The sequence below is a fragment of the Macaca nemestrina genome, chromosome 6, assembly GCF_043159975.1.
Source record: "Macaca nemestrina isolate mMacNem1 chromosome 6, mMacNem.hap1, whole genome shotgun sequence".
NCBI classification, from domain to species: domain Eukaryota; kingdom Metazoa; phylum Chordata; class Mammalia; order Primates; family Cercopithecidae; genus Macaca; species Macaca nemestrina.
The window spans coordinates 87690878-87706839 of NC_092130.1; the positions used below are offsets into that span (position 1 = coordinate 87690878).

The 15962-nt window shown below is 38.4% G+C and overlaps 1 protein-coding gene across 6 annotated transcripts in view; it reads left to right on the forward strand.

Annotated features, from left to right (window-relative positions):
• Nucleotides 1-15962, forward strand: part of ARB2A (ARB2 cotranscriptional regulator A) — a 481957-nt gene that overhangs the window by 448106 nt on the left and 17889 nt on the right. Inside the window, exon 11 of one of the 6 annotated variants that reach the window (XM_071097853.1) lies at nucleotides 9816-10021. The exons of 4 other annotated variants lie outside the window; for them this stretch is intronic. In XM_071097853.1, the coding sequence (XP_070953954.1) occupies nucleotides 9816-10006 (191 nt within the window). In that variant the 3' untranslated portion in view covers nucleotides 10007-10021. Of the gene's footprint in view, nucleotides 1-3036; nucleotides 3452-9815; nucleotides 10022-15962 lie in introns of those variants that run through there. One more of the 6 variants, XM_011758781.3, reaches the window with a different exon arrangement.

Here is a 15962-nt window from a genome sequence, read left to right on the forward strand (position 1 = left end):
AAGTTGTTATTTCTGAACAGTAGGATTATTGGTGATTTCAATTTTTTTTAACTTACATGTTTTCTACTTTTTTCTATAACAAACATAGGTAGACCAGTAAAAGTCCTTTCTTTGTTCTCCTGGGTAAATAATTTGCTTACAGTGACTCTTTATAATAAGATATGCTTGTGGTTCTTTGCTGCATTTTATATTTCAATTTCCATAGGTTACCAATCTAAAATGCTAGTAGTCTACTGGTATGGTAAACAATATTCTTTCCGACTTTAGGAATAAAGAAATTGGGACAAATTAAAGTTAAATAGCTTGTCTAGAACTTCAAGCATATTGATAGAGTAGCCAGAAATAGATCTTAAATTTTAAGTCCCTCAGTTCAGCTGTGTACACTATTTCTAAGCCCTCAGCATCCGTGTATGCAGTTAATTCTACATTTTCTAATGACTGTAGAGGAAAATTATCATAGTTAAATATAAGCCTCAAATATTTTGGAAACTTCACTTCAGTCACTGATTTCAATCTCCTCTCCATCAACTCTTTTACTAGAACTCCTAACAAGTGGAAAATTTAACTGATTTTAATTTTACTACATTTAACCCTCCAAGAGCTAATAGCAAAATAAAAGGAAGGCATGCATTCAGATAGCAGGGAATTTCCTTCTTTCCTGGGTTGTAAGTTTCTTTATAAAATAAAGGATGAGTATTCAATGTAATCATTCAGTGGTAGATATGTAAACTTAGCCAAGCATATTTTAATCATATTCTTATGTTTTTACTAACATAATATACTTAAAATGTCATAAAACTTAGTGATAGAATTAGTGTTGTCACTCTGAAGTTCAGATTGAAATAAAATAATTTTTTTTTTTTTTTTTTTTTGAGACGGAGTCTTGCTCTGTCACCCAGGCTGGAGTGCAGTGGCCGGATCTCGGCTCACTGCAAGCTCCGCCTCCCGGGTTTACGCCACTCTCCTGCCTCAGCTTCCCGAGTAGCTGGGACTACAGGCGCCCGCCACCTCGCCCGGCTAGTTTTTTTGTATTTTTTAGTAGAGACGGGGTTTCACCGTGTTAGCCGCGATCGTCTCTCGATCTCCTGACCTCGTGATCCGCCCATCTCGGCCTCCCAAAGTGCTGGGATTACAGGCTTGAGCCACCGCGCCCGGCCTTGAAATAAAATAAATCTTATAAAAGATGTCAAATAAAACTTTTAAAAGCCTGTAAAATTGTATTAAAATAAGAAATAATTATTAATTTTTTTTTTTTTTTTTTTGAGACAGGTTCTGACTCTGTCACCTAGGCTGGAGTGTGGTCACTTGATCACAGCTCACTGCAGCCGCAGGCTCCTCCTGGATTCAAGCAGTCCTCCCACTTCAGCCTCCTAAGTAGCTGAGACTACAGGCGTGCACCACCACCCCTGGTTAATTTTTGTATATTTTGTAGAGATGTGGTTTCACGGTGTTGCCCAGGCTGGTCTTGAACTTCTGAGCTCACATGATCCACCTGCCTCAGCCACCCAAAGTGCTGGGATTACAGGTGTAAGCCACCATCCCTGGCATCTATTAAATCGTAATCGTTTTCAAAATGCGATCCTACGCTTGGCACAGTGGTTCATCCCTGTAATCCCAGCACTTTGGGAGACCGAGGGAGGTGGATCACTTGAGGTCAGGAGTTTGAGACCAGCCTGGCCAACATGGCAAAACCCTATCTCTACTAAAAATACAAAAATTAGCCAGGCATGGTGGTGGGTGCCTGTAGTCCCAGCTACTAGGGAGGCTAAGGCAGGAGAATCGCTTGAACCCGGGAAATGGAGGGCTGAGATCGTGCCACTGCACTCTAGCCTGGGTGACAGAGGGAGACTACGTCTCCAAAAAAAAAAAAAAAAAAAACTGTGGGGTGGGTGCAGTGGCTTATGCCTGTAACCCCAGCACTTTGGGAGGCTGAGGCCAGTGGATCCCGAGGTCAGGAGTTTGAGACCAGCCTGGTCAACATGGTGAAACCCCATCTCTACTAAAAAATACAAAAATTGGCCAGGCGCAGTGGCTCACGCCTGTAATCCCAGCACTTTGGAAGGCCGAGGCGGGTGGATCACAAGGTCAGGAGTTCAAGACCAGCCTGGCCAAGATGGTGAAACCCCGTCTCTACTGAAAATACAAAAAAAAAATTAGCCAGGCATGGTGGCAAGCGCCTGTAATCCCAGCTACTCCAGGGGCTGAGGCAGAGAATTGCCTAAACCTGGAGGGGCAAAGGTTGCAGTGAGCCGAGATCACACCACTGCACTCCAGCCTGGGCAACAGAGCAAGATTCTATCTCAAAAAAAAAAAAAAAGAAAAAAAACAAAAATTAGCCAGGTCTGGTGGCACACACCTGTAATCTCAGCTACTCTGGAGGCTGAGGCAGAACTGCTTGAACCCGAAAGGCAGAGGTTGCAATGAGCTTAGATTGCACCATTGCACTCCAGCTCTGGGTGAGAGAGTAAGACTTGTCTCCGGGGGGGGAAAAAAAGTGATCCTGGACTGGATCCTGTGCTAGAGACTGAAAAGGGCTATAAGGAGAACTAACTAGCAGGATGAACATGTTAATACAAATGGTAGACTAAAAAATACAGTATCAATGGAAAATCTTCTGAATTTGATAACTATACTGTGGTTACATGAGAGAATTTTCTTGCTGTTGGGAAGTACATACTACTGAAGGGCATGATATTTGCAACTTACTGTCAAGTAGTTCAGAATAATAGTATGTGTGTATATACACATACGTGTGTCACAAAGTGAAAAAGTGAGTGATAAACAAATGTGACAAATGTTTTTTAAAATTGTTGAATCTAGGTAATGGATGTTCAAGCAGTAACTATTATTCTTGCAACTTCTTTGTAAGTTTGAAATTATTTTAAAAATAAAATGTATTTTTAAACTTAATACTTCTGGGTTTGTTTTCTTAGAATATTATATATTCAAATTTGTTTTTCGATATCTGTTTGAAACATTAGAATCACATCACTATACATGATGTATCACTAAATTTTATGAATTTTTTTTTTAAAGAGAACCTTTGGAGCTTGAGAGTCTAACCAGAAGAAAATCTTCATGTTTGAATGTATTTGCAGAAATTAGATAATTAAATCATTGTGCTAAACCTAGGTAAGGAGAAATATTGAAAAAAATATTGGCTGAAAAGAGCAATTTTATTAGTAAGAATGACATAGTTACAAATTAATTTTAATTCCAACATTGTTTTAAGTGAGAATTGCTTATAAGAATATCCACTTAAATTGTGTGTGTTTGCCACCATATGTAACAGTGTAATTAAGCATCTGTCTACATTTCTAGGGGTTTTAAATTTGTAGAATCTTGCTCTGGGGCCTAAAACTTCAATAGTTAAAGATTTCACCAGAGACCTCATAAAAAAAATTTTAAAAAACATTATTTTTTTCTTTTTGGCATGAGAGATTATTAAATAATACAAGAGCGACTATGGCTATATAAATTAAGGAATATGAAGATTCTTATTTTTCACCCTTGTGAAAATCTAAAATAGTTTTCATCTGAAATTTTTAATTTGCCTTGTAAGATTATTTCAGTCTTTTTTAGAGATAATTTTTTAAACTAAAGAACTGATACTACATAATGATATATCTTATTTGTCTTACTAATTTCATAAGATTCAAGTATAGAATACTCTTTTTAAATGTATAATTATGTATTATTATGACAGTCCATGCAGCTGCTCTGAACTGTGTGGTATAGGAAAAAAAACTATAGTCCATAGTTAGGAATACTAAAACTGACTTTTAAATAAATTATTTTTTCTAGAACTGCTTTCTTTACTTATAAATTCAAATTGCTAGAGACTCACCTTTCTGAATAAGTTACATATTTCTTCTGATCATGAATCTTGACCTGTTATATTTGGGTCAAATGCAATTCTGAAATAAAGTGTGAATTTTTTTTATTGTGGAGTATATATAGTGTTTGGTCTTGCATGTATAAAATACAAGTTTAAGATTCAAGTGAAAGTTGTTCCCGAAAATGTTTAAACATTCTCTAACAATCATTTTAGATACTACACTTTAGTGAGTGTCTTGGGGTTGCATCATCCTATACATATTTTTTTCACATTAGATTTTTAACGTTTTCTCTACTTAATCTTTTTTTGTTTTTGTTTTTGTTTTTGTTTTTTGAGACGGAGTCTCGCTCTGTTGCCAGTCTGGAGTGCAGTGGCGCAATCTCAATTCATTGCAACCTCCGCCTCCTGGATTCAAGCTATTCTCCTGCCTCAGCTTCCTGAGTAGCTGGGACTACAAGCGCACGCTACCATGCCCAGCTAATTTTTTCGTATTTTTAGTAGAGACAGGATTTCACCATGTTGGCCAGGATGGTCTTGATCCCTTGACCTCATGATGCACCTGCCTCGGCCTCCTGAAGTGCTGGGATTACAGGTGTGAGCCACCACGCCCGGCCTATTTCATCTTTAAAGATGAAAAATAAGATTTTTAGAGTTTAGCATATTTCAACCGAGACCCACATGCTTCCCTTCATCCTTCGATTGTTTCTTCATGTCAGGAAAGATATGAGTTAATATAAAAGTGAAAATGTTGCCTTCTGTGTTAGTCTACAAGAAGCTATGTTGGAGAAAATGATTCTCTTTAAAAATACTGAGCTGGAATGATTACAGAGAAACCTCATGTTTAGGAAATGACCTATTGATTGGCTATCTAAAGTTAGAAGCATTGACCTTGAGGCTCTTTTCTCCAATAGGTTTGTGTTTGTAGCTTATCTAAGATTGCTATCTTTAGTCAGCCCAGAGCAAATACTCATCATATCACACTCAAAACATATTCAAAGTGCTGTTGTAGCAAAAAAGATAATTATATGAATGTAAAGAAAGAAAGAATGCAGATTTCTTAACTTTCTCTGTTGCCTTAACTGCTTCATATCATATCACGGTGGCACAGGTCATTGTTTTATTTGTTGGCATGGCTAGTATGCTCAATTCTGTGTTCTGTGCCCATCTTTAAAAAAAATACAACCAGGAATACTGGATCATACAACAAGTTTTCTCTGTCTCTAAAAAATTAAATTAATGAAGGAATAAAGGGAGGAAAGGAAACCCCTGCAGAAATTTAATAGAAACATACGTTTAATGCTTTATATTCTGTTTTTCTGGTATACTGGTGACCTCTCAGTAAAAAAAATGTTTTCCATTTGAGTCTGTTCTTTTGTTGGACCATCCATATGTTCAAATATTATTCCTCATTGATCAACAGTGGATAATTGTGAACTTTCTGGGACCCTTTAGGGGTTCAGTCTACAGTTGGGGTGTGTGTGCGTGTGTGTAAAATATTAGTATATGACATATAGAGAATATTTATCCTTATTAAAACTTTTGATTGCACCAAAATGGCTTCTAAATTCCACACTGGTATACCAATGTGGTATATTATTTTCCCACTTTCTGTGCTAACACAAGTAGTAAATGAAATAGATCTCATTACTTTCAGAAAGAAGTAAGCAGTCACACTGTCTTACACTGAAACCACCAATTGGCTTATATTTTAATAGCCCTGTGCTGTAGATAAGAGCCTGGGATCTGGACTCAGCTACTTCAACTAGGATTTATTGGGAGCCTCTTATGTGTCGGCACTGTCACAGGAAATAGGAGTAAAGGGTCAACAAAACAAACTTCCTGCCTTCATGGCACTTATATTCTTACTTACTAAGCACTATGGCCTTTACTGTATGACCTCTACAGACCTCAGTTTCTTCATCAGCAAAATGAGGGTAATACACCTGTTTTGAGAGATTATTTTTCGGGGTACATGAATTAGTGTATGAAGGGGCACAGTGCCATATCAGGAATATAGTAAATACTTTTAACTTTCCCTTTTGTTTATTAATGATGATAATCATTATTAGAAATACATATTAAAACTTAAAATCTAGTTGCTTAAAATTGAATTTTAAAAAGTCTTAGGCTGGGCATGGTGGCTGTCGCCCTGTAATCCCAGCGCTTTGGGAGGCTGAGGCAGGTGGATCACCTGAGGTCGGGAGTTCAAGACCAGCCTGACCAATGTGGGGAAACCCCGTCTCTACTAAAAATGCAAAATTATCCAGGTTTGGTGGTGCACGCCTGTAATCCCAGCTACTCAGGAGGCTGAGGCAGGAGAATCACTTGAACCCAGGAGGCGGAGGTTGCAGTGAGCCGAGATCGTGCCATTGCACTCCAGCCTGGGCAACAACAGCAAAAAATCCGTCTCAAAAATAAATAAATAAACAAAAAGTCTTCATATTCTGTGAGCTATTCACATATAATATTATATGGCTAGAGTACTATCAAGGCTGATAATTTTACATACATGCCATCAAATTTTAGACTTCTGTAATCTATTCATTCATATGTAGGCGTGAATTGAAAACTGCGTTTTTGAGGAAATCTTCGCCCTTCCTTCCCCCAGGGACTTCCTACCCTCTTTTGGTAGGTTGAGGGGCCATCTCTTCGGACACATATCCTGGTTTGGCTTCACAATTTCAAGAGTGGATATTAAAGCATATTGATGTATCCAGAAATAGCAGAATAATCTGTCATCCAGGTTCTTGCTAGAAAATACAACTTCAAACTTTCTGTTACACAATCCTTTTTGGACAAAAATTAAAATAATATTGATATGATTGTCTAAAGGATATTGTCTGTGCATTCCTTTAGATAATGCTTGATTTTACCCCTTGAGCAAGCCAGGCTAGTACAGACTATCAAGTCATCTAAAACATTATCTTAATGTTCCTCTGAGTTACTTCTCCTGAGTTGATTTTTTGTGTTGTGTCAAAAGTCTCCACAGAGAACACAACCATAAAAATACAACTATTCTCTATAGGTGATTAACTTTTACCACCTAGAAGTGATAAATCATAATCAATTGTGTATCCCTCTTTGTAACTGTCAGTAGGGGCTGGACACAGTGGCTCATGCCTGTAATTCCAATACTTTGATAGGCCAAGGCAGGAGGATTGCTGGAGGCCAGGAGTTCAAGACCAGCTGGGCAACATAGCAAGACCTTGTCTCTACAAAAAAAAAATTTTGTAATTAGCTGGGGGCTGGGCGCAGTGGCTTATGTCTATAATCCCAGCACTTTGGGGTCCCAAGGCGGGCAGATCACTTGAGGCCAGGAGTTCAAGATCAGCCTGGCCAAAATGGCAAAAGCCTGTCTCTATGAAAAATTCAAAAACTTAGCCAGGCGTGGTGGTGCACACCTGTAATCCCAGCTACTTGGGAGGCTGAGGTAAGAGGATCACTTGAACCTGGGAGACAGAGGTTGCAGTAAGCTGAGATCATGCACTGCACTCCAGCCTGAGTGACAGAGCAAGACTCTGTCTCCAAAAAAAAATAAAAAATTAGCCAGGTATGGTGGTGAGCTCCTGCAGTCCCAGCTACTCCAGGAGCTGAGGCAGAAGGAACACTTGGGCCCAGGAGTTTGAGGTTATGGGTAAGCCGTGATAGTGCCACTGCACTCCATCCTGGATGACAGAGTGAGACTCTGGGCACCCTACTCCAACAAAAAAAACCTCATAGGGAGACTCTGTCTCTACAAAAATATTTTTTTAATTAGCCAGGCATGGTGGTGCATGCCAGTGGTCCCAGCTACTCCAGAGGCTGAGATGCAAGGATCACTTGGGCCTGGGTGATGGAGGCTGCAGTGAGCCATGATCACACCACTGCACCCCAGCCCAAGTGACAGAGCAAGACCCTGTCTTAAAAAAATAAATAAATAAACAATCATCAATAGGAAACTCAGAGCCAAATGTTTAGCCATAAACTGGCAAATGAACAAGCCCTTACCACATCTCCACCTTTCTCTACTTTGTTTACTCTTCATCCCTTTTTTCTACTATAATGTATATATGTCATCCCACATGCTTTTTTCAATAGAGGGTATGAATAAATAACTATTAAGCAAAGGTAGCTTTACTGCTGTATTTTAATATGATATTATTAAAATGTTTACTATTAAGTCACTGTAGAAGTTTATCATTTGTTAGCCCCCATTGTTAGAATTTTTAAGTATTTTTTCTAGTAAATGAGTCATAGCATTCTTTATTATTGTGGTTCCCAAAGTATCTTTGTCTTGATGCTATAGGTTTTCCTTCATTTACAACATCTCTTGGGTAAACATTTCCACAATCCTCTGTTTCTACTGATGGATATAAATTGTTGGCTCAAAAGTATTGAAATCTGACCAACTCAAGACATCTTTCAGTAGCCAACATCTTCCTTTTTTCATGTGCAGATTTACTCCTCTGGATTAATCTTATAAGTGGATTCACAGGTGTTTCCCATCAATATGACTTTTTAACTTTTCTCTGTGAAACAAATAAAATAATAGATGGCATCAACCTATAGTGATGCCCAAGGGATATATTTGAGAGTCTTTGGGAAATAATTCCAATCCTTTTCTACTTTAACAAGATCTAAATATAATAATTATCACCTGATTTGAAAACACTTGAAAAAAAAGAACTTTCATGGCCTCATAATTTTTTTTTTTTTTTTTTTTTTTTTTTTTTTTTTTTTTTTTTTTTGAGACAGAGTCTCGCACCCTCACCCTGGCTGGAGTCTGGAGCGCAGGCACGATCTCAGCTCACTGCAACCTCCGCCTCCGCCTCTGTCTCCACCTCCTGGGTTCAAGCCATTCTCCTGGCTCAGCCTCCCTAGTAGCTGGGATTACAGGTGCCCACCACCACACCCAGCTAATTTTTGTATTTTTAGTAGAGACAGGGTTTCACCGTGTTGGCCAGGCTGGTCTCAAACTCCCAACCTCGTGATTCGCCTGCCTTGGCCTCCCAAAGTGCTGTGATTACAGCTGTGAGCCACCATGCCCAGCCCATAAATCAGTTCTTAGTGGGACTTTATATCAGTTTAATTGTACATGAATTCTCTCTATCCTGTTACTTTGTTATATTATCCCAGGATTAAGTAGTCAATCTCATCTTACATGTTCTCGTGTTATTTTCTAAACTAGTCAACAGTAGTAATTTACTGCTTATATAACACATTCATTAATATATTATTTACTTTAAATCAATGCATTTTTCTATTAATGGAAGATGTATTAGTGATGTAAAGTAAATAAGTTCAGGATCCTTTAAGAATTCTTGCCATCTAGAAGGCAGTTGCATTGTGGGATTAAAAAAAAAAAAAAAGACATTCAGAGAAGAAATGCTTTTGGGGAGAGAACTGGGAGTAAAATAGCGTAGTACCAGACAGAGTGAAAACAACTGTAGACTTGGAGGCTAAATGTAACAAAAAATTGTCTATTTCTACATGATCTTCACTAGGATGAGAAGAAATCATAGTGTTAGGAGCATAGCTGATTCTCCGGAACCTAACAGGATCTGTCATAAGGTGACAGGAACTTTCATGACCAGTAGTCAGCAACTGAAGGACATTACCTGACACAGTTAGGTCTTTTGGAAGTGCATCATTAAGAAATCAATCAAAAAAGAAAATATAGTAACTTGATGCCAGTTTTATGTTGTTCATAATAATTTACTTTATGTGATATTTTATTCATCTCTTTAGTTAATGGTATCAATACATTGGAGGCATTTTGTTTATAGTTTAAAGTTTTCTGAAATTTATAATTGGAAGAAATAAAAGATGTAAGAATTACAAAGGAAAAAACAAAAGTGAAATTATTCATACATGATATGATTATTTAGGAAATTCAAAATCTACAGATAATTTTTTAGGATAAAAAGGATAATTTAGCAAGGTTGCTGGATACAAAATCAGTACACAAAAATCAAAAGCTTTTTTTTTTTTTTTTTAGATGGAGTTTCGCTCTTGTTGCCCAGGCTGGAGTGCAATGGTGCAATCTCGGCCCACCGCAACATCTGCCTACCAGGTTCAAGTGATTTTCCTGCCTCAGCCTCCCGAGTAGCTGGGATTACAGGCATGCACCACCACACCTGGCTAATTTTTTTTTTTTTTTTTTTGTATTTTTTTTTTTTTGTATTTTAGTAGAGACAGGGTTTCTCCATGTTGGTCAGACTGGTCTCGTACTCCCAACCTCTGGTGATCCGCCTGCCTCGGCCTCCCAAAGTGCTGATATTACAGGTGTGAGCCACCATGCCCAGCCTGCATTTCTATATGCCAACAAGAAGTAGTTATAATGTTTAAAGATCCATTTATAGTAGCACCAACAAATACGCAGTACTAAGAAAAAAAAGCTAAAAGACATATGTTCATAGATTTCATCAGTCAACATAATAAAGATGTCAATTTTCCACAAATTGATATATAAGTTTAACAGAATTCCTGTCAAACTGCCAGCAAGATTTTTTTGTAGATGTAAAATTTTGAAGTCCCAAAGCCACCCTCACTTCTAACATCAACTGCAAGTTTGGGCATATCTAAGACCACCTTCAGGTTTGATAATTTGCCAGCACTCATAGAGCTCACTGTAAACTGTTGCATTCAGTTACAGCTTACTACAGTGAAAAGATACCAATTAACATCAGCTAAGGAAGTGTCACATAGAGCAATGTTTAGGAAAGTTCCAAGCATGACCTTCCAATTGTCCTCTCTCAGTTGAATCATGGACACCTCTGTCTTCTTCCAGCAACAATGTTTGAGAATATATTTAGAATTCTAAATCTGGGAAGTTCATTGGAGGCTTGGTGTCCAGAGTTTTTATTGGGATTCAGTTACTTTGACATGTTAACCACCCACATGGCAAACTTTAGTCTCCAGACCCTCCAAAGGTCAAGCTGATGCAACACAGTCCAAAGGTCCAAATAAAGGAAGCCACTCATATCAGGCAGAACATTCCAAGGGCTAAGAGATTACTCCCCAGGTGCTGAGGGCAAAGGCCAGACCTCTCTTTGGGCAAGGTTAATCCTTTACGGCACAGTGGATATAGACAAAATTATTCTAAATTTCTATGGAAAGGCAAAGGATCTAGAATACCTAAAACAATTTTTAAAAAGAAGAATAAAATATGAAAAATCAGTCTAGCTAACTTCAAGACTTATTACTGGCAAAGATGCAGAGAAACTGGATCGCTCATAGATTGCTGGAGGGAATATAAAGTGGCACAATGGACCTGGAAACAGTGTGCCAGTTTCTTGAAAAACTAAACATGAACTAAACATTGCAACTAACGTACAACCTAGCAATTGCATTATTGCATTTATCCCAGAGAAATGAAGCAATGGAGTTTATCCCAGAGAAATTAAGATTTATGTTCACACAAAAACCTGTACCTGAATGTTTTAGTACCTTTAGTCACAATAGCAAAAAAAAAAAAAACTGTAAACAACCCAAATGTCCTTCAACAGGGGAATGGTTATGGTTAAACAAGCTGTGGTATATCCATACTATGGAATACTACTCAAAAATAAAAAGGAATAAACTCTTGACACAGAACAACCTTGATAAATCTTCAGAGAATTAAGCTGAATGAAAAAAAGCCAATTCCAAAAGTTTACATGGTGTATGACTTCATTTATATAGCATTCTTGAAATGACAAAATTGTAGAAATGGAAAACAGACTAGTAGTTGCCAAGGGTTAAGGAGGGGAGTTGGGGGAAGGAAGTGGGGGTGGCTATACAATGGCAGTATGTGACGAATCTTTTTGGTGATGGAAATGTTCTGTATCTTAAATGACATTTTCAGTATCACAATTGTCATATTGCACTGCTTCACAAGATGTTACCGCTGGGGAAAATGATAAAAGGAACACAAGACCTCTCAGTTATTTCTTATAACTGCATATGAATCTACACTGTCTCCAAAAGTGTAATCATAAATACAAGAATTAATGAATAAATGAGTCTAATATATGAAGTGCAAATCCTCTTTGGACAAAATGATAAAACTTTATAAGAGGCATTAAAGAAGATCTAAATAAATGGCAAGATATATCATGTGGGTTAACTGGAAAACTCAGTGTCTTAGTCCATTCAGGCTGCTATAACAGACTGTGATAGACTGGGTGGGTTATAAACAACGGAAATTTATTTCCTACCATTCTGAAGTCTGGGAATTCTCAGACAGGCACCCAGCAGATTCAATGTCTGATGAGGTCCTGCTTTCTTTTTCATAGACAGTAATCTTTTCACTGTGTCTTCATAGGGAAGAAGGAGGGTGAAGGAGATCTCTGGGGTGACTTTTATAAGGGCAGTAATTCCACTCATGAGGTTTCTACCCTCATATCTTAATCACCTGCCAAAAGCCCCTTCTCCAGATACCACCACATTAGAGATTAGGTTTCAACATATGAATTCTGAGGGGAAACAAACATTCAGTCTACAGCACTCAGTATTTTAAATATATCAATTATCCCCAAATTGGTCTGTGGGCTTTAGAACAATTGTAAATTATTAAGTGACTGGGGTAATCTATACTGGCTAGTTTACCACCTACTAGTGGCCACAAAGCAAGATCTATGCTTTTGAAAGTCTGTCAAAGCAATAAAAAAGTATGCTGTGCATACAGAAGTTCATATAATGATTTATCCATATATTCAGAACACCAATAGCTTTGTAAATTCACAAGTTTTTACTGCCATTATCTTCTGTAGGCTCCTACTTCCTTAACTTCAAAATGGGAATCATCATCAAATAGTACAAAAACCAAGTTTCTAAGTTTTTAATAACACTTGTAAGCATAAATGTTATGGTTAATTGTGTTTGTGAAACCTGTTTATACAACAAACATTTATAAAGCCTCAACTATGATTTCTGGGATAAGTAATTTGGAGGCCTTCTCCCCAAATGATTTGGTGATAAAACAAGGTATATCTTATACATGAAATGACTAGTAAAGCAAAGCAAGTACACAAGAAGTTAATATAAACTAGCCAGATGCAGTGGCTCATGCCTGTAATCCCAGCACTTTGGGAGACTGAGGCGGGGAGATCACCTGAGGTCAGGAGCTCGAGACCAGCCTGGCCAACATGGTGAAACCCTGTCTCTACCAAAACTACAAAAATTAGCTGGGTGTGGTGGTACACACCTGTAGTAGTCCCAGCTACTTGGGAGACTGAGGCAGGAGGAGGTTGCAGTGAGCCAAGATTGCACCACTGCACTCCAGCCTGGGTAACAGAGTGAGACTCCATCTCACAAAAAAATAGAAATAAATAAATAAATAAAACTTTAGTATAAACTATATATGAAATACTGAAACATAAAGGGAGTAGTTGGTATGAGCTAAGGTTAATCAAAGAAGGCTTAGTAGAAGAAGTAAATATTGAAGTGGCTTTTGAAACAATTAGACATACGTCTTCTGAAAATTTTTTACTATCTCAATGCTTAACCAGTTTTTAAATACTGATTATATTAAGGCAAAATGTCAACAGTGTTATTTTACAATGAAGGAACCTGGGCCCTACAAAGCTCTTTTCTGAATGTGTTGAGAATACTAGAATCAGAAACTTGTACTTTAGGGAAATAACTCTTTTATGGTTCTTTGCATTTTGTTGTTTAGTACTATGTTACCTTGCAATCTTTTGGTAAAGTTACTTTTGAAAATGACAAAGAAGACCGGGTGTGGTGGCTTATGCCTGTAATCCCAGCACTTTGGGAGGCCAGGACGGGCGGATCACCTGAGGTCAGGAGTTCAAGAGCATCCTGGCCAACATGGTGAAACCCCATCTCTACTAAAAATACAAAATAAGCCGGGTGTGGTGGCACACACCTGTAATCCCAGCTACTTGGGAGGCTGATACAGGAGAAACACTTGAACCCGGGATGTGGGGTTTCAGTGAGCCGAGATCGTGCCCTTGCACTCCAGCCTGGTCAACAAGAGCAAAAATCCATCTCAAAAAAAAAAGAAAAAAGATAAGGAAGGAAAAGAGTCTCAGTGTTATATTTGATATATTTCCATCTGCATTTAAAGTTGGGCCAAGTCAACTACATCTTGGGAATACAAGCTCATGAAGACTTAAAAGTTTGACTTTCTGTGAGTTCTCAATGCTGACACTAAAACTCTTCGATGCTAGTAAATTGTATTTACTAATAAGCACAACATTTTAGCTAAAGAGATCTGGAAGACACTTTGAGTATCTGTCAATGTTTATCAACTAGTTGCTAATGGACTATGGCCACCTGAGTCCACCTCATCACCTCATCAGTTTGTTGGAGAAGGCAAGAAATATACTCTACTTTCTTCAGCTTTTTTTTTTTTTTTTTTTTTTTTTTTTGAGATGGAGTTTCGCTGTTGCCAGACTGGAGTGCCATGGCGCGATCTCGGCTCAATGCAACCTCCACTTCCTGGGTTCAAGCAATTCTCCCACCTCAGCCTCCGGAGTAGCTGGGACTACAGGCCTACACCACCATGCCTAGCTAATTTTTGTATTTTTAGTAGAGACGGGGTTTCACTGTGTTGTCCAGGATGGTCTTGATCTCTTGACCTCAGGATCCACCCGCCTTAGCTTCCCAAAGTGCTGGGATTACAGGCGTGAGCCACGGCACCAGGCCAGGAATTTCTTTCTTAATTCTGAGAGCTAGCATACACTTCAATATAAGGTAGATTTGCAACCAAGCACGGTGGTTCATGACTGTAATCCCAGCACTTTGGTAGGCCTAGGCAGGCAGATTGCTTGAGCCCAGGAGTTCAAGACCAGCCTGGGCAACATGGCGAAACCCCATCTCTACAATCCTACTACTCGGGAGGCTGAGGTGGGAGGATTTCTTGAGCCTTGGAGGCAGAGGCTACAGTGAGCCATGGTTATGCCACTGTACTCCAGCCTGGGTGACAGAGCAATACCCTGTCTCAGATATATGCAGACAGGGTAGATTTATCAATCTATATTGAAGATGAGTAAAGTCTAACCCCTTCCTTCAAAAACTTTATTATAGTAATCTCATCTCTGACTGGATTTTAGAATCAAAAGAAACATAGGTATCAATTCCCTGCGATTTGCTTTTAGCAGCGTGGGCCTGGGCACTGCTTTATAATTTTAAAGACACATAAGCTAATACAGAAACATAAGACAGAATATGTTGAGTATATAAAGATGTTTGAGAAAGAATTTGAAAAGGCTTAAGGAATGTCAATGGAACTGGACATGACAGGATAGGGGATACTTATACAAGCAGAGTTGAGGTTATGATAAACCTGGAAAAGGAGGCTGGAGCCAGAGAACAGAAGGCCTTAAGCCTAATTAAGGAATTTCTACCTAATTTTATATAATGAGGAGCCATTGGATATTTTGAAGCATAGAAAGAGGTATGTGACACAAATGATACCTTAGAATTTTTCACTGGGTAGCAGGAGACAAGATCAAAGGGGAGAGACCGAAGACTGAAAGTAAAATCGGTTAGGAGGGATTTCTGAACTCTAAATGATCTACCATTAAATTTAAATCACTCTAGATTGCAGAGGGAATGGAAAGGAAGAAAAAAAACTTTCATGAGGTTTAATTGTCAGAATTTACTAACTGATTGGATCAGGAGGTAGCAAACGAGAGAGAGAAAAATCAAAGATGACTCAGGCTGTGAGGTAGAGCAGCTAAGAGAATGCTGTGACCATCTGTAGAAGTGAAGAGCTCAGTAGAAGAGCCTACCTGGAGGGTAGGCTCACCAGTTACCTCTGGACTGATTGCAGAAATGGAATATTATGACAGTGTATTCCCCATCCCAACACCTTACCACCACACACAACAGTCCTAAGGACTGAGAAACCAGAGGTATCAGAGTATATGACAGAAGCAGAATTGTTAGCAAAATGTTATTTCTAGTTCAACTCCATTTTTTAATTCACTACTTTCAAATACTGTTTTACTAGGCTTTCTTTCAACTCCTACTTCATATTACTATTGCTACAGATTGATTTTATTCCTTATATGTGAATTAGCAGTAACTGAATTTTTGTACTCTGAGCGGTGTAAAGGAGAGTCCCAGGGAATTCTCTAGAGGCAGAATGAATTGATAAATGCAGTCAGGAAGGGTTAAATTCATCCTTCTGACTCCC